Raw genomic sequence first — 26,643 nt, 5'->3', positions numbered from 1 at the left:
AAAGTCACAAAATACGAACACTCATTCACTCACGAGTCTAACCATACTAAAATCATCAAATTCCGATACCATTTCGTCCCTTAAATCGTGATTTTTTATTTTGAAAATTTTCTTCAAAAACCACTATTTTCCTCAACTCAAACACAAATTAAATGATAAAAATAAAGATAGAATCATGAAAATAAATAAATTATAGTTGAAGAACACTTACCCAATCGATTTGCTTGAAAACCCCATAAGGAAGCTCCCAAAACTGAAGTCTAAAACTCAAAATATGAAGAAAATGGCCAAACCCTCGACTTAAATGATTCTGCTAGGATTTCCACATATGCGGACTAAGAGGCGCACCTACGCACTCGCATTTGCGAGAAAGAGTCCGCATCTACGAACTCAGCTGGCCAGGCCTGGAACCGCATTTGCGGATTTTCAGCTGCACCAGCGGCACCGCAGAAGCGAAAGGGGGGAACGCAGAAGCGAGCTTCTTCGCAGATGTGATCGAGGAACCGCAGAAGCGGCCTTCGCACCTGCGTGCAAGCTTCCGCAAAAGCGAGCAAGTTCCCAGGCCTCAAGGATCGCAGAAGCGACCAGGCTCACGCAGAAGCGGAGCCGCACCTGCGCTCCAAGCGTCGCAGGTGCGAAAACACCAGGACCAAACCTGTTCAAAACCATGAAAAACATCTGAAACTCGTCCAAAACACACCCGAGGCCCCCGGGACCTCGTCCAAGCATACCAACAAGTTCCATACCCTAATACGGACTCGCTCGAGGTCTCAAATTACATCAAACAATATCGAAACAATGAATCGCACCATGAATTGAACTTATAAATTTTCAAATCTTCCAACTTCTAAAACCTGTGCCGAAACCTATCAAATCAACCCGGAATAACGTCAAATTTTGTAGGCAAGTCCCAAATAACATAACAGAGCTCTTCCAACTCTCAAAATCATATTCCGACCCCGATATCAAAAAGTCCACTTCTGGTCCAAATCTCCAAAAATTCGACTTTCGCCATTTCAAGCCTAAATCAGCTATAGACCTCAGATTCACAGTTCGGACACACTTGTAAGTACAAAATCACCCAACGGAGCTAACGGAACCGACAAAACTCCATTCCGAAGTCATCTTCACATAGTTCTGACTATGGTCAAAATCTTAAGACTTAAGCTTCCGTTTTAGGGACTAAGTGTCCCAAATCACTCTGAATCATCCAGTAACTGAAATCAACCATGCACGCAAGTCAATACACATAATATGAAGTTGCTAAGGGCCTTATGTCGCCGGACGTGACTTAAATTCTCAAAACGACCGGCCGGGTTGTTACACTATCGTCTTGCACACGTTATCTAGAGGCATAGTAGTGAGCTGCCTTTCTGAGCCATTATGCAGCTACCAGTGTCTCTCCTTGTATTTTTCATTCTGTCTATTTTTATTTCAGACAGTATTTGAGGTTTTGTATAATCTACTAGATGCTCATACACTTGTGACACCAGGTCTTGGCACACACATTGGTAGAATTTTGTGTCTTATTATTTTTCTTGAATTTAAATTTTATCGATATATGTTTAATGTATTAATTGGCTTGCCTAGTTATAGTGTTGGGCGTCATCACGACCTATAGGTGAAATTGAGTCGTGACAATCTCACTCTTCTTAGATCCAACTTGTGAGATAACTATATTGTTGTTATTGTAATAATAGGTATTGGAATATATACAAAGTAGAGCTTCTAACAAACTTTGACTACTACCTCAAAATAACAAGGGAGAATGTCTTGAAACTAGCACTAGATCTGCACCAACCTTGGTTGTCCCACCTTAGACACTACTTAAGGCATAAACATAAAGTAATCAATTAATTTATGTGTAATAGATGTGGTTCACGAATTTTAAGTTTATTCGTTTCTACGGAGAACTCAAATTTATATTCTATTTAATAACTAGATTCATAATCGAATAGTCATAGTTATTCTGTGAATTTATTAATACATGTGCACGACCTGAGCAAAAATTATTGGGTTCACGGGAACTCGTGGAGTCAATTCTAACCCCCGATATGTATAATGGATCGGAACATCAATTTCTCATTTAAAAAAATATAATTTATATATTTTAAAATCATACTAAATTTATAACAAATCACAATTTATTATATAAAAAATACTTTTAAACAACTAAAAATATTTAAAAATTGATGAACAAATTTCTGTAAAAAGGAAATTGTTTTAGAATGAGTTAGATGAGTAGCACTGTTAGCTTGTTTGGATGATTATTACGTATCGTATTGTTATTTTAAATACAATATTTGTTTTGATTGTTACTTTAATTTTATTGTATCGTATCGTTAAATCTATCGTTATGTAATGACGAAAAGTGCCACTTTATGAAACGACGGATTTGGTATGGTGGCATCGTTTCTTTGCTTTTTTTCCTCTCATCTTGCCCTTCTTTTTTATTAAATAATCATATTTTATTCTTTATCCTACTTTTTATATAATAATTCTACTTTGTATCATATTTTTTCTTAGTAATGTTGTAAGTTTATTCTTTATATTATCAGTGCGTGACATCATGAAATGACGGTAAACGATACAATTTATCCAAAAAAAGGGAATTGTTTTAGAATGAGTAGCTCTTAAATTATAATACTTCTCAAATTATTTCTTTACAAACTCCACCCGTTTCCAGCTGTTTAAATGTACCCTAAATAAAACAATGCTTATTTCCACTATATATTTAATAGCCATATTTTAATAAAGAGTAATAATAACTAATATAATCCAGGTAGTTTACTCCAAAATAAAAAAACATTAACGGGTACTTTATTTTAATTACGTTAATATAAAAAGAGAATAGTGGTCGGCAACCAAGAATGGAAGGTGTAAGCAATGGCGCCCAATATAACAGTTAAAATGTCATTCCGTACCTTGTTGTTTTGCCTTCTTCTCTGCGCGTTAAAAAATAAAAACCAACTCCTAAAGGGAAAGGGAAAAGAGAGAGACAGAGTAGTATTTTGGTGACAGGCATTAAATATCGCAGTATGGTCCCCATTTGTCCAGCAATATTTGTTTCCTCCATTTTCGCTCTCATCTCTTCTCCTTCTAAACATTAAACCCACTTACTATTTTCATCTTCTCTATTTTCTTTTTTATCTTAATCACACATTCTCTTTTCAAGAATCATCTACTATTTTTGATTATTAGAGTTTTTCTTTTGGGGGATTTGAATGTGTCTCAAGAAATTAATGTTGGTTTGAATAAATATGCAAGAAGGGAAGATGTTATTCGCCAGACTTGACGATTCGCCCATGTTTCGTCAACAGGTAAAAGGTTTAAACTTTGGTATTCTTGTTTATTTCCGTCCTATAGCTGGAACTTTCTCATATATGTTTTTATTTTTTCTCCCTTTTATTTCTTTAGTTATGGCTTTTGATGATCTCTTGGTAATGCATTTGATAGACAGTCGCAATCTTTGGTGGTGTATGCTTAGACGGTAGGCCCACGTTGATTAGTTGATGAAAAATCATACAAGTGTACAACTCCTGTATTGTTGCACCCATTGATCCAATTACTCACCGGAATCTATTTGAATTGTTATCTGCTTAAAAAACAGGAGAGCCTATTATTGGTTTAGATATTGTATGATGCATATGAAGGATTGTAATCAATTTTGACTATTTGATGTTAGTCCCGCCAATATTGCTGTATTTGTAAATAATAATTCTGTAAAATATAAGTTATCGTAATGAAACAGTAATTAATTCGAGCCCACTGAATTCACACTGTTTCCTTAAGGAATTTAATCCCCTCCTAGTACCCAAGGTTATGGATTATTTCCTCCCAGGATAGAACGAATCACACACTGGTGTAGCGGTACTTCAAACCCCAGTGTTTCAGCGAACACAAAGTTCGGTAGCAAATCACACTTACAGTTGCTTTGTTTGAAGTTAAAACAATGCAGAACGAAGGAGTAGAAACTCAGAAAATCGTATGGAAATGCTGAGAGGAAGGAGTGCAATGTATAGCCAAAGTTGAGCGTTTTCAGTTTGATGTTTGTTTGTCTTTCTTCAACAGTTGCTGCACATATATATAGCAGAAGATGAACGACCCTCCATCCTCCATGGTGGAGCATGCACTAGCTTGTTTGTGGAGCAAGCACTTGGCCATGGTGGGAAGAGCATTAGGCGGCTGCTATTGCAGCTGGTGGTCAATACACGGATACATTACAAATGCGGATAATCTTACGTTAATATTTACTATTAACAAATAAATTTGGTCCAAAAAATTAATCAATCAATCGATCATTTGACCAAATCCAAATCCAAATCCAAATCTGAATCTGAATCTGAATCCGAAGCCGAAGCCGAAGCCGAAGCCGAAGCCGAAGCCGAAGCCGAAGCCGAAGCCGTAGCCGTAGCCGTAGCCGTAGCCGAAGCCGAGCCAGCGAGCGAGCGACGACGACGGCGCGAGTCTTGCTTTCTTCTTAACTCTTTAAGAGTTACAAGAAGAGCAATTATATATATACCCACCAAAAATCTTTTCCTCTTCCAATATGGGACAATGTCTCATTGTCAAGAGGGGGAAACTTAAAATTTTACTCAAAAATTTCATTTTCCCTCCATTTCCCATTCACCCTCATTTTAAGACTATTTCATCTTAAATACCTGCTTTCATAAGTGCGTAGAGAACTGGCCTTACAAAGTTCTCCTTGAAGCGGCTAACACTTCACACTTACATAGGTGATTCCTAAACGTGTCATCCTATAGATACACTATTTGATATACCCTGTATCAAATTTAGAAATCATTAAAAAGCCTTAATGCTTTATCCTTGGTACTGAACATTGTCTCATCACGAGAACGGACTAAAATTTTATTTGACAATGTTGAACCGTCATTAATGACTTTGTTTGATTTCCTTGAACCTAGATCTTGGGATCTCCAGTCTTCTAGGTAGAGTTACCGCCACAATGACTTGTTCTCGGCCATAGCCCCATTCCCTTTGATGATTTCTCAACTACCTCTCTAGTTAGGCCTTTTGTAAGTGGATCCGACACATTATCACTTGACTTTACATAGTCAATCATGATAATTCCTCTAGAGAGTAATTGCCTAACGGTTTTATGTCTTCGTCGTATATGACGAGATTTACCGTTATACATAACACTCCCAGCCCTTCCAATTGCCGCTTGACTATCACAATGTATGCATATTGGTGCCAACGGTTTGGGCCAAAATGGAATGTCTTCCAAGAAATTCCGAAGCCATTCAGCTTCTTCACCGGCTTTATCTAAGGCTATGAATTCAGCCTCCATTGTAGAGCGGGCAATACATGTTTGTTTGGACGACTTCCAAGATACCGCTCCTCCACCAATAGTGAATACATATCCACTCGTGGACTTAGAATCAGTTGAACCGGTGATCCAATTTGCATCACAGTATCCCCCAATCACCGCAGGGAATTTACTGTAGTGCAAGTCAAAGTTCTGGGTATGTTCTAAATATCCCAAAACTCGTTTCATTGCCATCCAATGAGATTGGCCTGGATTGCTCGTATATCGACACAGTTTACTTATAGCACAAGCTATATCTGGTCGTGTACAATTCATGATATACATTAAGCATCCCAACACACGAGCATAATCCAATTGTGATATGCTTTGGCCTTTATTCTTTGCTAATGCAAGATTCACGTCAATTGGAGTCTTTGCAACTTTAAAGCCCAAGTGCTTGAATTTTTCAAGTACTGTCTTAATATAATGAGATTGTGACAATGCCAGACCTTGAGGAGTCTTATGGATCTTAATTCCCAGAATTAAATCAGCAACTCCCAAGTCTTTCATATCAAACTTGCTATTGAGCATACGCTTAGTAGCATTTATGTTGGCAATGTCATTACTCATTATCAGCATATCATCCACATATAGGCAAACAATGACTATGTGATTTGGAACATTTTTAATGTACACACATTTATCACATTCATTTATCTCAAAATCATTTGACAACATTGTTTGGTCAAATTTCGCATGCCATTGTTTGGGTGCTTGTTTTAGTCCGTAAAGAGACTTAACAAGTCTACATACCTTCTTTTCTTTACCTGGAACCACAAACCCTTCAGGTTGTTCCATGTAAATTTCTTCCTCCAACTCTCCATTTAAGAAGGCCGTCTTAACATTCATTTGATGAATTTCAAGACCATACACTGCAGCTAATGCTACTAACATCCGTATGGACGTAATTCTTGTAACTGGAGAGTATGTATCAAAGTAGTCTAGACTTTCTCGTTGTCTATACTATTTGACTACGAGTCTTGCCTTGAATTTATCAATAGTGCCATCATCTTTGATTTTTTCTCTTAAAAATCCATTTAGAACCCAAAGGTTTATTTCCAGCAGGAAGATTAACCAATTCTCATGTATGGTTGTTCAATATGGATTCTATTTCACTATTGACTGCCTCTTTCCAAAACAATGATTCGGAAGAAGTCATAGCTTCTTTAAATATTTGAGGCTCATTCTCCAATAAGAAAGTCACAAAATCTGGTCCAAATGAAGTAGAAGTTCTTTCACGTTTACTACGTCTTGGATCCTCCTGATTACATGTACTTTCTTTTGTTTATTCCCGAGGTCGTTTAGATCCTTCACCAAACGACTCACATTCCTTTTTATACGGATATATATTTTCAAAGAACTCAGCATTATCTGATTCTATAACCGTATTATTATAATTGTCGGGATTTTCTGATTTATGAACCAGAAATCGATATGCTTTACTATTTGTCGCATATTCTATGAAAACACAATCAACGGTTTTCGGTCCTATCTTTACCCTTTTGGGTTTAGGAACTTGCACTTTTGCCAAACACCCCCACACTTTAAAATAATTCAAGTTGGGCTTCCTTCCTTTTCATTTTTCATATGGAATGGATTGTGTTTTGCTATGGGGCACTCGATTTAATATTCGATTAGCCGTAAGAATGGCTTCCCCCCACAAGTTCTGTGGCAAACCAGAACTTATCAACAATGCGTTCATCATCTCCTTTAATGTGCGATTCTTTCTTTCCGCAATCCCATTAGATTGGGGCGTGTAAGGGGCTGTTGTTTGATAAATAATTCCATATTCTAAACATATTTCTTCAAAAGGAGATTCATATTCACCACTCCTATCACTTCTTATCATTTTTACTTTCTTGTTAAGTTGCGTTTCAACTTCATTTTTGTATTGCCTGAATGTGTCTATTGCTTCATCTTTACTATTCAGTAAGTAAACATAGCAATATCGAGTACCATCGTCAATAAAAGTTATGAAATACTTCTTTCCACTGCGAGATGGTATTGACTTCATGTCACAAATATCTGTGTGAATTAAGTCTAAAGGATTTGAATTCCTTTCAACTGACTTATAAGGATGTTTAACATACTTAGATTCCACACATGTTTGACATTTTGATTTTTCGCATTCAAACTTAGGCAGTACTTCCAAGTTAATCATTTTCCGCAAGGTTTTATAATTGACATGACCCAAACGTACATGCCATAAATCATTTGACTCAAGTAAGTAAGAAGAAGCTGAAATATTATTATTGTCTTCCACAACCATTACATTCAGATTGAAAAGGCCCTCGGTGAGGTAACCTTTTCCTACAAATATTTCATTCTTACTTATGACAACCTTGTTGGACACAAAAACGCACTTAAAACCGTGCTTAACAAGAAGTCCAGTAGAGACTAAATTCTTTCTCATTTCAGGAACATGAAGGACATTGTTCAAAGTCATGACCTTGCCAGAAGTCATTTTCAGAAATATCTTCCCATATCCTTCAACTTTTGCTGTTGAAGCATTTCCCATATAAACTGTCTCTCCGGGTCCAGCAGGAGCATAAGTAGCAAAAGCTTCTCTAACTGCACAAACATGGCGAGTGGCTCCTGAATCAAACCACCACAGTTTAGGATTTCCCACCAAGTTACATTCAGAAAGCTTGGCACACAAGTTATCAACATCATCATGGTTTACTACCATGTTTGCTTGACACCTTTTCTTGTCTTTCTTCGGAGCACGACACTCCGTAGATTTGTGTCCGATTTTCCCACAGTTGTAGCAGTTTCCACTGAACCGCTTCTTGCTTGGGTTGTATTTCGGACCAGAAGCCTTCTTCCTCTTTTTGTTATCTTCAACAATATTTGCTCCCATTATTGTTGAATTTCCACGGCCTCTCCTTTCAGCAACTTTATTGTCCTCTTCGATTCTCAACCGAACAATGAGATCTTCAAGGGACATTTCCTTTCGTTTGTGTTTCAAATAATTTTTGAAGTCCTTCCACAACGGAGGCAACTTCTCAATCATTGCTGCTACTTGGAATGATTCATTGATGACAAGACCTTCAGCAAGTAGATCATGAATAATCACTTGCAATTCCTGAACTTGGGTAATAACATACTTGCTATCTACTATTTTGTAGTCCAAAAATTTTGCGGCAACGAATTTCTTCATCCCGGCATCTTCAGTTTTATATTTCTTTTCAAGCGCATTCCACAATTCTTTTGACGTCTCCACGCTACTGTATACATTATACAGATTATCATCCAATCCGCTAAGAATATAATTCTTGCATAAAAAATCAGAATGCTTCCACGCTTCAATCACGATAAAGCGTTCATTCTCTGGAGTTTTATCTGGCAGATCAGGAACATCTTCCTTGATGAACTTCTGTAGACATAACGTTGTTAAGTAGAAGAACATCTTCTGCTGCCAGCGCTTGAAATCAATCCCGGAAAATTTTTCGGGTTTTTCTGCCGGTGCCAACGCCGGTGTTCGGCTTGTCGATGCGTTGGCAGTCACCGTCGGAACAGCTTGGTTTTCGCTTTCAGTCGTCATTTTTTCTGTAAAAGAATGACACAAACAAACGTTTAATAAACGTTTTCAAACTGGAGTAAAAATCACGTAGATTTTAATCTCCAACAAAACGCCACGAAGGCTTTACTCTCCAAAACGAGAGTACACAAAATTTGTTTGCAGAATAATAAGAATAACTCAAATACAGAAATAAATATTAAATTCCTTAAGATTGTTAGTCCCGCCAATATTGCTGTATTTGTAAATAATAATTCTGTAAAATATAAGTTATCGTAATGAAACAGTAATTAATTCGAGCCCACTGAATTCACAGTGTTTCCTTAAGGAATTTAATCCCCTCCTAGTACCCAAGGTTATGGATTATTTCCTCCAAGGATAGAACGAATCACACACTGGTGTAGCGGTACTTCAAACCCCAGTGTTTCAGCGAACACAAAGTTCGGTAGCAAATCACACTTACAGTTGCTTTGTTTGAAGTTAAAACAATGCAGAACGAAAGAGTAGAAACTCAGAAAATCGTATGGAAATGCTGAGAGGAAGGAGTGCAATGTATAGCCAAAGTTGAGCGTTTTCAGTTTGGTGTTTGTGTGTCTTTCTTCAACAGTTGCTGCACATATATATAGCAGAAGATGAACGACCCTCCATCCTCCATGGTGGATCATGCACTAGCTTGTTTGTGGAGCAAGCACTTGGCCATGGTGGGAAGAGCCACGGATTGAAAATATCCGTTACAAATGCGGATAATCTTACGTTAATATTTACTATTAGCAAATAAATTTGGTCCAAAAAATTAATCAATTAATCGATCATTTGACCGAATCCGAATCCGAAGAGCATTAGGCGGCTGCTATTGCAGCTGGTGGTCAATACACGGATTGGAAATATCCGTTACAAATGCGGATAATCTTACGTTAATATTTACTATTAACAAATAAATTTGGTCCAAAAAATTAATCAATCAATCGATAATTGACCAAATCCGAATCCGAAGCCGAAGCCGAAGCCGAAGCCGAAGCCGTAGCCGAAGCCGAGCCGAGCGAGCGACGACGACGACGGCGCGAGGCTTGCTTTCTTCTTAACTCTTTAAGAGCTACAAGAAGAGCAATTATATATATACCCACCAAAATCTTTTCCTCTTCCAATATGGGACAATGTCTCATTGTCAAGAGGGGGAAACTTAAAATTTTACTCAAAAATTTCATTTTCCCTCCATTTCCCATTCACCCTCATTTTAAGACTATTTCATCTTAAATAACAAAAACCTCAACAGTTTCTGTCTGACAATATTACTTAATATTTTGGCGCTCATAATTATGTAGACACTCTCACTTTTCTAAGTTTTACGGTCTTAAAAGTGAAACTTAGTATGTTGAGAACGACAGTTAGTTGTTGATTGAGTATTTATTTTTTTTGGATAGTTTGTTCTGAGTGCACTTGGGTTTGAGGAACCTGGTTTGTCTGGAATGACAAGACTACGAGGATTAAGATATTTTACTAAAGGGTATTATAAACAAGTTCCGCAAGGATTAGTTGAGTGTTCTTCCTTGTTACGAGCATAAAATTACGTTTTGTAAGTAAGATCTAAAATGCTAAAAGTTATGCTTATTTGCGGTATGGACTATGGCCCATGGTAAGATGCTAGGTGTAGGCGTGTAGCACCAACTCCTTCAATATGAATGATTCTATAGATCTGTTTGATAATGATATGCCAACAGTTAACCTTGTCATAAAATAAAAAATGATATGCCAACAGTTAACCTTGTCATAATCTGTGGCTACTGTATCTTAGGATCAAGTAGGTATTCGATATGATATATACAATGTGAGTGGTATTCATGCAACACTAGATGTCCACATGCTCAGTAAAATTTGCTCATCTTTTGTTGATGTTCTTTTATCATGAGTGGGAGTCTCTAAATTTTGTTTGTGGTGGAACAGATCCAATCAATGGAGGAAAGTGCTGAGACTTTGAGGGATAAATGTCTAAAGTTTTATAAAGGATCTCGAAAGTACACGTAAGTTTCTTCATCTTGCACTATCAACTTATTGTCATATGTAATATTGCACAGGGCAGTCTGTTAGCAAGTATTCTGATGTAAAATTGGAGGTGAGAAGGCTGTACAGCTGTTCACTGGTAATAAGGAACTGAATAATAAAGCACAGCAACAATCCAGGCTGTTATCTTGTAATACATAAAAGAATTCAGCTCCACTGATAATATAGCAGCTGCCTGTTTGAATCTCTGTACTTGCAAGCCATAATCTAAGCTCTAACTGAACCATCCTCTCACAATATACCTCCTTCTTAAAACCTTAATTTGTTCCTTCAGCTGTTTCTTTATTTCTGGAACCACTCATTTAAATTCATGTAGCGGATTTTCTATCTTCTAGGCTACATCAGCTTTTGTATTAGTTGCCTAATTGAATTTATTTGACAGTTGGCATAAATCAGTTTCACAATGATGGGTTGTTTATGATTTTGATTAACATACAATTTTTTCCACCTATTTACATTCAATTTTTTCTGCAAAGGATATCATGGTCATATTCTAGTCTGTGTATTTCGTTCCTGCTTTCTCTTTCAGCAGTGGGTCTGAAATGACAGCAAAGGTAAGCTACTATACATCTGGAGGTTCTGCTTTGCCCCTATGGTTCATTTAAGTTATAGCATTTTTTGAAGTTTTCTTTCTGACTGTATCTTTCTATGTTTGCCTTTGAACTGGCTTTTATAATGTAAAAGATATCAATATCTTCCATCTATTAACCATAAAGGTAAATTGCACCATTTATGTGCTGTGCTTATGCAAGGAGTCTAAAGTAGTTGCACAAGCTTCTTTTCAAGGATGTTACTGGAAAAAAAAAACACAGTATCTCAAGTAGTTGTGTGTAGATTTTAGTTCTATGGTATTCTATAGGCACTAGTATCTGCTGTTATGAGTTCATTCTTTCGTCTACTATTTACAGAGAAGGGCTTGGAGAGTCATATGATAGAGACATTGCTTTTGCCAGTTCACTTGAAACCTTTGGAGGAGGGCATAATGATCCCATTTCTGTTGCATTTGGAGGTTTCCCATTCTCTCTTGACCTTTTCAGATTGTCTGCTATTTAAGTGTTCTGCTCTTTTTTCCTCTTCTCCGACTGATGTTAAGGCCTCATCTTAGAGCCGCATACTAGCATATGATCAGTATCATGATTATCAATTATCTGGTGCAGTGTGACTTCTCGTAGTACCAAAGAGGGTAAAATACATAAGAAGTTATGGCACGTTTCTAGGAACTGAGAAACTGTTTTGAATAAATGTGAAACTTCTATGATACAGTCTTGTGGCTATACACAGTCCTGAGGTAATGAAATAGTGGAACATTTTCTGATAACATAATCAAAGGCACATAATACACAGATCACTTCTGTTTGTGGAATGACAATCAGTTTACAATTAACTACCTAACCCAAAATGTAGTTTTCTGGAAATAGACTTTGTTAGATAATTATCATTACAACACTTCAATAAAATGACAACACTTTAAGAAACACTAATAAAAAAAATGACCATTCTTAAGGTACTGTCATGATGAAAGGTTTAACATGAACATTCTATTATTAAAAGATTATTGGAATTACATGTTTACTAAGTAAAGTTAAGTTTAGATGCAAAAATGCTACTACTATGAAAACTAAGGGTAATAATTTGGACACTAAAGTTAGTGTCCCAGAAGACTGTTTTTTAAGAGTTTTGCAGAAGACTGTTATTTTAAGTATGGTCAAACCCAATCTGTGATTTGATAGGGGATTAGTGAATCATGGACTGCCTTCTTAGATATTTCAGGTGAAGGGATTTCATGTTAGATATATCGAAATGATTTCACAGATAAAAATGACCAACAACTCTTGCTTTGTTGTTTTTTTGATAACCGAGAAATCTCTGAACAATACTAGTGCACAGTTCAAAACTCGGTGGATACGGGCCCACCCATCTACCTTTCTCTACTTAAATACCTGGCTTTGGTTTGCGGCGAGTGTCGAACTTGTGACGTGCACCTATACCACGCATCACGCGTTGCGCTCTTACCACAGGACCAAAGCCCTGAGGGCCTCTTGCTTCCTTGTTTTCTTGGTGGATAAATGGAGTCCTAAGTCCTGCAAAGCAGTTTCTGTCATAAATACTGTCATTGTTGGTTGCAATGATGAGGGGTATAATGCTTTCTCTACAGTATGAATCTGATATAAGGTTCTTAAGTCCTTTTCCCTTTTCTTGTGTCCATATGTGTGTCAAGTTTTGGTCTTGTAGCTTACAGGCTTAAATGTGACTAGTTTCTACTTTCTATTGTGAACAACTGTAAAACGTTTTCAAAATTGAGCACTATAGTCGTACCATAATGCTGATCTCACCATGATGGATAACGTATTTGATTGCAGAGTAATTACTAAAAGCTGATAAGATAGGCTTACAGTATATTTTCTCTTGAAAGTTAAGTGGTTTTAGAAAGATTGAAAAAATATATCATTAAAAATTAAGTGGTTTTAGTTAATTCAGGGCTTCTGTTCTCAGGAACAGTCCAATTTGATTACCTTTAAAAATTTTGTTGTTACCTTTGATACAAAAAATTGATTTCATTTTAGCATGCTTCTATTGTACAACAGAGGAAGTTGACAGTAGTATCTTTAACTAGCAGTTCTTATGTGCTCCTTGCAATTTATGCTCTAAGTTTTGTACTTTTAGATCTTTTTGTATAATAAAATGCGCCTTGTGGTGACGGGGCGGGTTGTGGGGGGGTGGGGGTTAGGCATTTACCAGTAACCCTGAAGGAGGGGTACCTCATGCTTATCACCTCATATCCTAAGTTTATCAAACATGCTCAACTCTTCACATCGTGGATGCTTTACAAAAGTAATATCTCCTAAATGGTGATTGCACATCGTTAGAGCTACGGTCAGATGCGGATCCAGGATTTAAATTTTATATGTTCAACCTTTAAGGTTCTTAGTATTGAACCCATTATATCCTAAAGTTATGGGTTCATATCTATAATTTATTGCGATTTTAGTGGTTTTTTGTACATAAATTTGTGCTTCGCATCGAAAGTTATGGGTTCAATTGAACCCGGTGTTAAGAGCTACATCCGCCCCCGTCTAGGAGACTCCTTTGCACAAAAGAATGTATATTACCAAGAGAAGCAAAGCCTACGAAGAAGTACATCATATTTCTAGATTTTGAGGTCTAAAAGAGGCTCAAGTCTTGAAATTCAGTTATGAACCTTTTAAACTTAGAAGTTAGAAGTGATGACCAATAGGTTCTTCATCCAAAAAGATGTAATCTGCAGTGAACTTGGCTGCATCTTTTGTACTTTCGAACTACCTCCTTAGTACTATCATAAATAAAATACTTTACCTTAAAAATTTAGGCCCTTTATCCAAAAAAATTGCTAAACTTTAGAAGGTTAACAACTAAGATTGGCATATTCAGCTGCGCTTATTTAGCTCAAATGCATTCATTTACAATTCTCATCTTTTTTCGTTTCACTTATTTTCGACAAAGAATCAAGACAAAGCCTTACTTCCCCAGTTATAATGATAATTGCAAGTTGCACTCGCAGGCCCTGATATGGCTAAATTTGCTATCGCTCTGAGTGCTATCGCTCTGAGAGAAATTGGAACATACAAAGAAGTTCTTCGATCACAGGTAGCAGTTTCCCCCCTTATATCTGCACTTCAACTATTGTGCTGTTTATCAAATTATTTGTGTGGTTGAGAGTCGTTACATTTGCATGGATATGATCCATAACCTAGTATTGGTCAACAAATTGTTTGGTATAATTGTAGAATCATATCGTAGATAATTTGACCACCTCATGTAAAAGTTTTGAGCTATTAGAAGAGGACACTTTTATTTAAATGATTATTTTAACACCCTCTCACATGTGAGCTCTGATTCTTTTTCTTGTGTCGAGCATCTAGAGATACTTTTTTTGATAATGCGTGGTTGTGAGGCTTGAACTCAGGACCTTTGCTTGAACTGTTACCATGTTTAATTGTGTGACTACCACTTAAGCTGTCAGAGAGGAGATACTTTTATTTATTCAATGATATCTTGACACATCTAATGTGTTCAAACATTCTAATTCCAACTTGATTTTTAGTAGTACTAAAAATCAAGTCTAATTTACTTTTTTCTTTTTTCCATTTCAACGTGTAACTTATTATTGTGTGTTCCTTGAAATCGCCTTGTTGATTTTGTTTGACTGGCATCTTTTCTGTGTCTTGCATAGGTTGAGCATGTATTAAATGATCGATTACTGCATTTGGCCACCATTGATATTCAAGATGTAAAGGTACACTCACTACTCTCACTTGTAATCCTTTATGTAGAGCAAGTTTTTGCAGATCTAGGAAATCTAGTCTTTTGGGTAGTCCAAATGTCTCTATTACTTATGAAGCACATGAACTAGGATGTTTTCATTGCACATTGGCCAGTGGTGTAAGTACCTTTCCTTATTTTATAAATATATGTTTTGCATCTTCCTGGATGCGGACAGAAAGAAGCATCCAAAGAACAATAAAGGGATGAACAAAAATTGGTCGTTCAAAATACTTTGTAGATGATCTGACTTGTAAGCTAATCAAACTTGCATAAACTTAATAATCAGCAGTATGAATGCCTGTAGAACCTGTCCTGCTGGGCTAAAGCGTATGGTTGTTCACATTATTATATGTTCTATTTTTTCTTGTGTAACAAGAAAAATGAGAGGAGGAAAAAGAATAGAGTTAGGATTATCTTGAAAATAAGCTTTGAATATAGGCATATGTGGGGATGGTGTTTTGACCTCCGTTGTCGTGACCTGACCAATGGTTGGTTGGTTGGGTAAGTGACAAAACTGGAGTCGTTATGATAGGCTGAGCTTCTCATGACACACTGAATAATCACTGGCATACGGTACTCGTGCATAGAAATCCAATAGTCTAAGCATCGCCTAAAGCTTCCACCAGGCTAAACCAAATGCAAATCAAAATCATTGGCAAGCTCTTCCAGCTAGTACTTCTTAGCTGGGTTCAAATTTTTGAGTTAATAGATTTAAGTGATGAAGAAGCTGGTTTATTCGATTTAATAGAGAGACGCAGAAACCGGTAAAAAGAATAAGATTAGACAAGGATTCCTTGATGTGTGCGGGAAACGTGCATGTAAAAGCAACTGAAGGGGCTGGCTCGATTTTGCAGAAGTTGGCGAAGGAATGTGCAATAATGCACTCATGCCAGGAAACCCAGTAGGTAACATCATTAAAGCTACTATCAGGCTTCAAGCCTTAAACAAAATTTGGGAAAGGAAAAGATAAAATTGTCTGTTAGCTTTTTGGGCACTACTCTTACACATCCTGATTCCTGTGTCTTGGCAGCAAGAGCAGACACTTTAAGAACAGAAAAGCTTACCTGATCAAAGTAGGAAGCCCTTTTGCTTTCTATTCGATAGCTACCAGAGCTTCATTCTTTCTAGGGTGCCGAAATTTTCTTTCATAGATTGAGAAATGAATTATTTTGTGTGTGAGTTTTAAACAACAAAACTAAGTGTAGTATTTGTAATTTAGTTCCTAAATGTTAAATCTTTATTTTCAAAAGATTACACTTGATGCTCATCGATTTTGTTTTGAAAATTTTACAAATTGATACCCAGGAAAAGAAAAATGAGATAATTAAACTGGAGCACATAGAAAAAGAACTAAGGAGTTAAAATTAGAAAATTAAAATTATTTTTTTGGTTATAAAAATATTAGAAGAAGGCAGTGTTTTTGTGTTTGTTTTTCTAGAGTTTAATGCCCATTATTCTTTCTAGACAACTAGCTGGAACTCTACAATGTTCTTAGCTTTTCGGGGTTTCTTTAACAGATTTACAAAGAATATCAACTAACTGGTTTCAACAAATAGATAGTTTCCGCTCCACTAAAGATATTACATACCCTTTTTTGGTTAATGAAGAAGGGGAAGGGGAGATGATGCTGCATTGACTGGTGATCATCTTGCTCGCCTAATGATTTAGGTGGTTTAGTTTTTGACCTGTTCAATACTTAACCCATATCTGACCTCACAAAACTCAATATAGGCCACCGAATTGTCCAACCAACCTTACACCTCAGTTATCCAAATCTATGTACATCTCTCTCTTCTTGCTAGTTCTACCACTCGTAGTTATATTCTTAAAGATCTATACACATGCTTTTGATGTTATGTGAAATTTCATTACTTTCAGGAAGCTCGGAAGCGTTTTGACAAAGCTAACGTTGCTTATGACCAGGTGGATACTACATTTCTTTAGTAAAAATCTTTTATCTGTCGCGTGTTGAGCTGCAGATTCTTGGATGCCCATTCAAATTGAAAAATACACACACTTGTAATGGAGTGACTCTGTTGAAATAGCACCTAATTATTCTCTATTTTTTTGGTACTTTCTCTTTTGAATTGCCAGACTCAACTAGAACTTCTAAATACCATTTTCAAAAGGGTAGAGGAGGCAGTGATTAATAAAATACCAACTGAAAAAGCGGGAATTATTAGTATTAGACACTTGAAAGTAAGATAGTTATTTACCTAATATGCTAATAATTGATATCGTCTTTGTTTGCCAACGGCTGCTTTTTTCTGTTCTTTTATTGGTTAGTAATCCTAAATCCTATCTGTATTTTTAGTGACAACCTTGATTTTTGGAATTTGATGCCCCGGTCAGGAGGTGTGAGAGGTTGACCATGGCGGGCTTGAGGAAGGGCAGGGGTAGGCCAAAGAAGTATTTGGGAGAGGTGATTAGGCAGGACATGTCAGCGATAAGAAGGTGTGGAGGTGGTGGGTTGATAGGTAGTTGTGAGTTTCTCCTAGGTTTACCAGTAGTACTAGTACTTGTCTTGTATTCTTAGTTCTTTATTACTTGTTATGTTACTCGCTTCCATTACTTCTTATATTACTGTTGTTATTGCTTGTTGCTTTATTTTTACCGTTCCTTAAGCCGAGGGTCTATCGGAAACAACCTCTCTGCCTTTATAGGCTAGGGGTAAGGATGTGTACACACTACCCTCCCCAGACCCCACGTATGGGATTAAGCTGGGTTTGTTGTTGTTTTGATCAAAGTTTGTGTGTGTTGTGTCATTTTGGGCTTTTGCTCTTTGTTGGAAAAGATTTTCCGGTTTGTCTTTGACATATATTCCTACTTTGTCAAAATTTTAAGTAACAGATTTGGATAGTAATACGTTAATCTTTATAGAATGGTTTAACAATGACGACTCCTAAACACCAAACTAAGTTGGTTGGCTATATGAATCATCAATATAAATTTGCTACTTTTGGACCAATTTCTACAATCCTTTTGGAGTTACAATTTGAAGAAAAGAGTATTTGGGTATCTACTTCTCGAAACTGAGGCCTACTGGGTACAAGATTTTTATAACCTTGGTAACAGATCTAACACAGGATGGCGTTTCCATGTCTTTTAAACCTTTCATTTGTTGAGTTGTAACCCTCTGAAAAGAAGTTGAAACAAAACATGATGGTACTTGGTTCTTTAATTTGATGTACTGTAAAATGATTGCTTTTATCATCCAGGTTCGAGAGAAGTTTTTATCGTTGAGGAAAAGTACTAGGATGGATATAGCTGCAGCCATTGAGGAGGTAACAAACATTGATTCTTCTTAAAATCCATGAACACTTTTTAGGTTATTAATTGGTCAGGTAGTTTCTATAGGTAACCATTGTCTGTCAATATCTAATTTGATAGAGTCATTCCAGGAACTTTACAATGCAAGGCTGACTTTTGAGCAAGCCCGCTTTAATCTGGTGTGCACAATTCTTTGGCTGTTGGTATCTAATAGTGATGCAGTAAATAGCAATATAATTTAATTTTTGGAATATTTCATAAGTTCAGGTCGGTGCTCTTTCTGCGGTTGAGGCCAAAAAGAAGAATGAATTGTTGGAAGCTGTTGGCAGTATGATGGACACTCATCTTCGGTATTTCAAGCAGGTCTTTTTCCTTTTTCTTTTTGAGACAGGTTTAAAATGGTGAAATCTTACACTTGTTAATATTAAAGAGTACATCATTGCTGAACTGAGATGTTATTTGATGCACAGGGTTATGAACTTTTGCATCAAATGGAGCCTTATATCAACCAGGTTATGTTCCGATGCTAGTTATGAAGCAACTTTTTTCTGAATATTTCTTCTTTTTCCATGAAGCCTTCCTACTTGCTTGCTGAAATGTTGATAATAGTCTACCTTCATGAATTGAATTTTTGGGTTCATTTTGTGAAACTAAATCTTTTATTTTCAATTGCAATTTAAATGACATATTTTTTTTCCAATTTTTTTTTTTGGCATTTCTAATTCTTTTTATTACAGTTATAAATTTGATCTATATCATATATATCTCTTTTTTTAATTCTGTATTTATTTCAACTTCTATATATTCTGCCACATGCATAATGGGTTTTTTATGAAGAAATATTATAATTATATGCTGAAGACACATCATTGATGACATAAGGATTGGAATGGGCATGTTTTATTGATTGAAGCCTCACTATTAGCGTATACCTTATTTGTACAATTGTACCTTAGTAGGAATCTAAGTCTGAGAGAAATTTGAAGGTTAAGATAAATCTTTATAAGATTTAGCACTGTATATGTTGTCATTTTCTCTCAACAAAATTAAAATGATAAGAGAACTTTATATGTTTGATTTTGTATGTATTTAACACCATACATGGCAAATTCGCATGCATGTGTAGTTTGCGTTTAGATCTTTCATGACTTTCCAACTGCGTATTAAAGTGGATCCATTTATCTGTGCATCTGCTATTACAGTGTACTTATGTAGCATGTCGTGGAATCTTACCTCAGTGATATACTACTAATTTTCATTGCATGCTTAAGGCATCTTTTAATTATTTTTATTATGTTTTCTGAGGTTTTGGGGTCTGTGGTTCTGTTACAGGTCTTGGCTTATTCACAGAAAGCTCGAGAAAGTTCCATGTATGAGCAGGCAGCTCTCAATGAGAGGATGCAAGAGTACAGAAGGAAAATAGATCAAGAGAGGAGACGTTCGTTCAATGGGTCTCCAAATGGTGATGTCATACAACCTTTTTCCAGGAGTTCTCACAAACTTATAGAAGCAGTCATGCAGTCTGCAGCTGAAGGAAAGGTATGTAGTACGATATCCTACATTTTGCTACAATTATTTGCCAATAACATTCTCTTACTGCTTACCATGTCCAGGTCCAGTTATTCCTTTTTAAAAAAATATTACCTTTCATTTCTTTAGCTAAGATTTCAATAGTTTAGGTACAAACTATAAAACAAGGATACCTGTCAAAACGTTCTTCTAATTTAAGAGGTGACTGGAAGAGAAGATTCTTTGTTCTAGATAGCAGAGGAATGCTGTACTACTATCGAAAACAATTGAGCAGACCGTCTGTAAGTCATCGAATTAAATATTTGTCGCAAGTTCTTCTAGCTACTATATTTGCCTGTTCAAATGTGGAGGATGCAGTTTCAGGGTTCTGGCAGTCCACTCCTTTCACACAGATGTTCTTCCCCAGAACCGGGATCAGGACTGCTGAGTCGTTGGCTTTCTTCTCATTATCATGGAGGTGTACATGAGGAAAAAACTGTTGCACGTCACACGGTGAACCTACTGACATCAACAATAAAAGCGGATGCAGATCAGTCTGATCTGAGATTTTGCTTCAGAATAATTTCACCAACAAAGAATTATACTTTGCAGGTATAAGCCTGGGCATCATCCTGATAATTCTTTTCAGTAGCAAGGGCTGTGGTGAGAGAACGAGCTTTCAACATAGACGTCTAATTAACAATAACCTTTTAGTAAAAATATTATCTTTTGGCTATTTAGGCAGAGAGTGCAGCGGAGCAAATGGACTGGATAGAAAAAATAACAGGAGTTATTAGTTCGTTGCTAAGTTCCCATACACTTGAAAGGGTAAACTACAAAATAAGTATATAAGTCTTCCTTTCCTTCTTTGTTGTTGTTATCTAATGATATGATTTTTGGTTGTCAGCATTTCTCTGCTAGTCCCACTAGCGAAAGTAGTTCTATAGGAAGTCCCATTGATCATGATCAAAGAGCAACGGAAGAGTACACATCTGGGAGGGATCTTACTGGTAGATCTTTCATACGCCCATCCAAAAGTTCAGTGCATATTCTCAGCACGAAAATAGAGAAACCAGTTGAAGCACTAAAAAGGATACTTGGGAATGATAAATGTGCTGATTGCGGTGCTCCTGGACCAGAATGGGCTTCTTTAAATCTTGGAATTCTTATATGCATTGAATGTTCTGGTGTTCACCGGAACTTTGGTGTACATATATCCAAGGCAAGTCAAATTAGTTACATATTGCACCTAAGTTTCATTCTGTATGCATAATAAGAAACTTAACCTTCTTAAACCTCTCTCATTCCATGTGGAAATAAAAAGGCCTGGTGTCAAGTTAACCATGCATATCATGTGTAATTGTCTGTTAGAGTTTTTACAAGTCTGTGTATACTCCTTCTGTGGCAAAATTGAAAGAGAACCATTCCAAAAGAAGAAACAAAATTAGAGCTTTTGCAGGTATGAAGGATCAAGAAAAAGAATATACCTCATCCTTAATTGCCCAATTTCTTGATTCCAGATTGGGAACTCTTTTTTGCTGCTGAAAATTTTGAAGTACCTAGATACATGAAAGCTAAGTTGCTCGGACACGGGTGCGGGTGTCCGACATGGGTGCGAATCTAGAGGTCGGATCCTTCGAGATGTAAATTCTAAGATTCGGGGATACGGATCCTAATACGGATATGGGTGCGGGGATCCGGCTAAAAATAATTCAAAATAAATAAAAATATTTCTAAATTATGAGAAATTTTGTGGATTACTTACGTATAGCTTGTAAAGTGTGGATTTCCTTTTTATTTTCAAGTTATAGATAAGTAAATAATTGATTATTTTATTCAAATTTACCTTAGTTTTGATTCTGATTTTGGGAATCAAATTGTATCTCGTCTCGAATTTTTCTGTCCGTCGTGGTCAAAGTACCCAAAATTGTTTGACCAGATCCGGTACGGATCCCATACCCACACCCATACTAGTGTCGTGTCGACATGGGTGCGGCACCTAAATTGCCGTGTCGGAGCAACTTAGCATGAAAGGATAGGTGAGGAGTGAGCTTTCAGTGACAGTTGAAATACTAAATAAAATTCGATCTTATTGTGTTTAAAATTCTGAGGGTTGTACTTGATTATTCCCAACCTAGTTATCGTTTTATAATCATTTCTTCATTTAATACCTTTTTATATCTTATTCATTTATTTTCTCCAAAGTTACACTTGTCAAAAGAAGAAAGTTTGGACCATTTCATTCCTCCAGTTTCTTTGTCTTAGTTGTATTTAGCGCAAATTAAGTTATGATATAAATGGCATAACGTATGTATAGAAATATGAATATCAGTAAACCAGGGTAAGTGAAAGTGAGAAAAAAAAGACCTTAACTGCATTTTATGTTAACTTTCTGCAGCATTTCCGAAGGAAAAGGCCATAAAATGAGACAAGAAAGCATGTTGCTGAATTACAATGCGGTCCTCTGTCCATTTTCCCTTTTCTTGTTTAGATTGGGAGTAGTTTAGTCCTTCGTTAAGCACTTAACTTGCTTAAAAGATAATAGTTTAAAGAGCTTTGACAGATGATCATGCAAAAGATGAAGTTTTCTTTTCTGAAGTTATCTTAGAACTCAATCTCAACTTTGAATGTAGGTAAGATCTTTGAAACTTGATGTTAAAGTGTGGGAGCCTTCAGTCATAACGCTGTTTGAGGCACTGGGTAATGTGTTCGTGAATTCTATTTGGGAGGAGCTGTTGCATGCAAGAAAAACGTTTCAGGCTGATGAAATACCAATGCGGTAAGAATTGAAATTTGAGCATAATTAAATGGTTTTTGTCATAGTTCATAATTGAGAAGCCCAATATTTTATGCTGTAGGTTTTTTGAGTCTGAAAAACACAAACAGTTCTTTGGCAAACCCAGTTATGCGGATCATATTTCAGTAAAGGAGAAATTCATTCATGCAAAGGTACTTCTCCAAATAGTTAAGCTGTTTTCTTTGCCATCTCTTCAAGGGGCTGGCATGTCTTGTAGTTCTCATTCGCTATTAAAGTTGACATCATCACCAGCTTCCACTTGGTTAACCCCTTAATGTGTCCAGGTTGGTGGACATTGCAAGTTATGCCTAAGAGTGACCGTATAGTTAATCTAGTTTCCTTTCTCTGGTATTATCTCCCAGCTCAAAGCTCATAGAATAGCTCATGAAGGCCTTCTGCTATACGGCAGCCACACCAGATCGGTGGTCTAGGACATTGCACATTCTTCTATGTAATATGGATGTCAAATATATTCTCTCAGATATGTTCTCCTAATTTCTTACATTTTTTTTCAAGAACTTTTGGACACTCTTCAATTGGACTCCAAAAAGAAACCAAATGTGTATGCAACTGTTCCAAAATGCCATAGTTTTGGTGTTATTTCAAAGCACAAAACATAACTTATGTGATACCACTAAAGTTACTAAAACTACGCTTGCACTTTATGTTAGAACACGACATAATCCTGAAGACTAAAGAAGAAGAAAAACCATCCTAGGCAATACATATATTGAAACTCTTTTATTCCAGATTAAATTGAGACTCTTCTTTCTTTTGTAATCTTGGCATTTTTCGTTATTTAATTTTTTTGGGAACATCGAAAGATCTTTGTTATTTAAATATCTGGTGATCATGCATGTTATGACTATAAAATTGATGAAGTAAGTTATCTACAACTATCAACATCTTTTATTGGTATATAATATACCGTGTACAAAATTACAAATAAAGTTGAAAGGTTTGATGGAATGAGGTCGTATCCCTCTATGTTTCAAAATGTTTTACTGTAAGACTCTGTTTCGTACCCGACACTGGAATCCATGTGTATGTTACACAGACATTATGCATATGTGAGTAATCTAGTACAGTTTAAACGCCTTGCCCATCTCAAGCTCTCAGCACAGTCTATAGAGGCCTTCTATGGCATTGTTGTGTGAATATATATTAGTGGTGGTGCTTCCAGTATGTGCAACTAGTCTGTATGTGGTTACTGAAAGAAATCTTTCTAAATAATTCACATCTCTATAGCTTGTCTGGTTAAATGCGGTTTAATGTATGCTTGCTACGTCTGATTCTGATTGCAGTATGCAGAAAAACGTTTCATTCACAAGGTGAGGGACACTACACACCTTCTTTCAGTTGCAGAACAGTTGTGGGAAGGTGTCCGTGCAAATGACAAGAAAGCTGTATATCGTCTCATTGTTGTCTACCAAGCCGATGTTAATGCAGTCCATGGGGAAGCATCACCTGGTAAGTCTCAAAATCTAGATACTTGGTCAGATTCAAACAAAACCTGATTATAACATCTTTTTTTAGGCAGTGATTGTTCAAGCTCATTTAACCCACAAAGTGAAAATGAAGAGCATTGCATTGATGAATTTCTTGATGGTTGTTCCCTACTTCACCTAGCTTGCCAAACTGCTGATATTAGCATGGTGGAGCTGCTTCTGCAGCATGGTGCCAACATAAATGCTTGTGATTCACGAGGTCAGACCCCACTGCATCATAGTGTTATGAGAGGAAGAACTGCAATTGCCAAACTGTTACTTGCGAGGTAATTCTTTGTTTTTAAGCTCACTGGTTATCCATTTTTCTGTTCCCTGCATGAAGTGTGCTTGTTTCTCTATACAAACCAATGTCTGGACAATCACAAAAGTTTCTATGGAGGTAGAGGTTAACAGCATGTGCCGGAACATTCTATAAATTTGTATCTGTTGAAGTCATTGGGAGTCCACAGCTATTCTGCTGTCATTCAGAATATTTATATCTCGCATATGCCAAGGGAATGCTTTATTGGGTAACTCCATCTATCTCATGGGTGGTCCGTGGTCGGACTTCTGATCCCAACTTAAGTTTAGTTCATGAAGCTGCCTCTGTGAGAATTAGTTACAACTGAGAACCGTAACCTTCACTTGATACATCATGTGAAGTATCTCAATACAAAATTTTATGCTTTTTTATTCAATATGTGTGTGCGCGTGCATGCGTGCTTAAGTGTTTGCTTCGTTTAGCTTTTAGTGGTTTAAACATCACTCTGAAATGGGGTAACTTGGTAAATGACATTCAAATATTCATGTCTTAGTTTCTTGATGGATATGATTAAACGCTTAGGCAGAACTTATATGAGGTTGGCTCGACTTATTTGGGTCACATACTAAATAGCACAATCTTTAGGCAGTTCCAAGTTGGGGAAAGATCGAAATTTATATTCTTCATCTTTCCTGCCAAGGATACTCTTACACTCGTGATATATATGCTCTCTCGTCTCTTTCTTATTCTTTTTACCTCTATTTTTTTGTCGCTCTTCTTTACTTCTCCCCTTTCTCATTTCTTCCCCTTCTCCTTCCTCCACCTCTTTTTGGTACTACATTAGACTTGCACGTCCAACTTTTTGGTGAGTGATACTCGGCTCAAATATGAGAGGAGATTTACATGTTTTTGGATCAAATGAACTTAGTTCTGATTATGTTTGAACCATCAGACTAATGATCAAGATCATCATGTCCTGTGGAATCCACTACAGCTGTATCATTTGTATATTCAATATCAATCTTGTTTGACCAATAGGATTTCTTTTGAACAGGGGGGCCAACCCACACGTTGCTGATCTTGAAGGCAAGACCCCGTCTCACCTTGTCTCAGAATTAGCCATCAACGACGTTGAGATTCTTGCCCACCTGAAAGTTGCAAATAGATAGCAGCAGCACAAAGGTTTCTCAGAGATAAGAGTTTCCACGTCCCACAAAGCGATGCTTTGCCTTCAAAGCGACGAAGGTTTTAAGTTATCCCGGAAAGCAGCTTGCTCAGTCCAGGTCTTTATTCTGCCAAAGGAGGTTTTATTATGTGCAGACCTCAGAGAATGAAAGAGAGTATTTATCTCTTTGGGTTGGCGAAGTTGAGCCAAAAGATTATATAACACAGAGGGCTAAGTTACAATGGATAGTTGGTTTGCTGCTTCGTGCATGCCTTTCTTCCAAAAACCTTGATTTCAGAATGAAATATGAATTTGTAGAGCTCATTCTTCAAGCTGCTTGGTACGCGTTGCTCATTGTTTGTTTTTTAGCCCTTTAAATTCTTCTCCTTGATTCTTTACACAACTTCCAAAATTAGGAAGTAGAGTCATTGTACATAGTACATTATACTAAATTAGATTGAGGTGCTTTATTTACCAATCTAATTATCTGAACTTTGTTAGAACTAGGAGTAGCTGCTTCATTTAGGAGCTGAAGAAACTAAAGGGGTGAATTGCTTTCTTGTTCTTAAGAGCAGAAGTGTCAAAGTTTAGCCTTGGCTTATTACTGACGTTAATCAATTATTAATATTTGTTCTCGTACCTAGTGTAAAGTATCCGGTGATTTCTTTTTTCTTATTCCTTTTTATCTTCTATATTCCTGGTGTTTTTTTTTCTGTTGTTGAGGTCAATTATTTCAGTGGCTTCGTTTTGAAGGAGAAAATAAAAAAATTAAAAAAATTATCAGTTTCTCGGTGCAATATATAAATTTAAGTTACTGATTTACTTGTTTGATATGCTAAAATTTAGGATACAGAGAAGGAACAGTATCTTGTGTTTTTGTACCGAAAGCGACTGGAAAATGAAATATTCGGCGTAACAATCAGAATTTTTTATATAAGGTAAAA

The 26,643-nt window shown here is 36.6% G+C and overlaps 1 protein-coding gene across 5 annotated transcripts; it reads left to right on the top strand.

The window, feature by feature from the left end:
- The first annotated feature begins 2,889 nt into the window (after nucleotides 1-2,889).
- Nucleotides 2,890-26,336, top strand: LOC107800518 (ADP-ribosylation factor GTPase-activating protein AGD3). 5 transcript variants are annotated; one of them, XR_012708543.1, is made up of 20 exons: nucleotides 2,890-3,320; nucleotides 10,791-10,867; nucleotides 11,816-11,916; nucleotides 14,446-14,531; nucleotides 15,118-15,180; nucleotides 17,088-17,132; nucleotides 18,428-18,493; nucleotides 18,611-18,658; nucleotides 18,747-18,842; nucleotides 18,950-18,991; nucleotides 19,812-20,018; nucleotides 20,159-20,290; nucleotides 20,367-20,600; nucleotides 20,730-20,816; nucleotides 20,896-21,210; nucleotides 22,622-22,767; nucleotides 22,847-22,937; nucleotides 24,090-24,255; nucleotides 24,326-24,559; nucleotides 25,589-26,336. XR_012708543.1 is itself a non-coding variant. In XM_075251453.1 (20 exons), the coding sequence occupies exons 1-20, from the start codon at nucleotides 3,261-3,263 to the stop codon at nucleotides 25,701-25,703; spliced, it is 2,415 nt and encodes an 804-aa protein (XP_075107554.1). In that variant the 5' UTR covers nucleotides 2,890-3,260; the 3' UTR covers nucleotides 25,704-26,336. The 5 variants fall into 5 exon arrangements, 4 of the variants coding, with proteins under 4 accessions (XP_075107554.1, XP_075107557.1, XP_075107555.1 ...); XM_075251453.1 differs by having other exon boundaries at nucleotides 24,322-24,559; XM_075251454.1 differs by lacking the exon at nucleotides 17,088-17,132 and having other exon boundaries at nucleotides 2,941-3,320; nucleotides 24,322-24,559.
- The last annotated feature ends 307 nt before the right edge of the window (nucleotides 26,337-26,643 follow it).

The sequence above is a fragment of the Nicotiana tabacum genome, chromosome 4 (genome assembly GCF_000715075.1).
Source record: "Nicotiana tabacum cultivar K326 chromosome 4, ASM71507v2, whole genome shotgun sequence".
Lineage (NCBI taxonomy): Eukaryota > Viridiplantae > Streptophyta > Magnoliopsida > Solanales > Solanaceae > Nicotiana > Nicotiana tabacum.
Note: the sequence above shows the minus strand (reverse complement) of the source record. Positions and strands in the feature narration are given on the sequence as shown.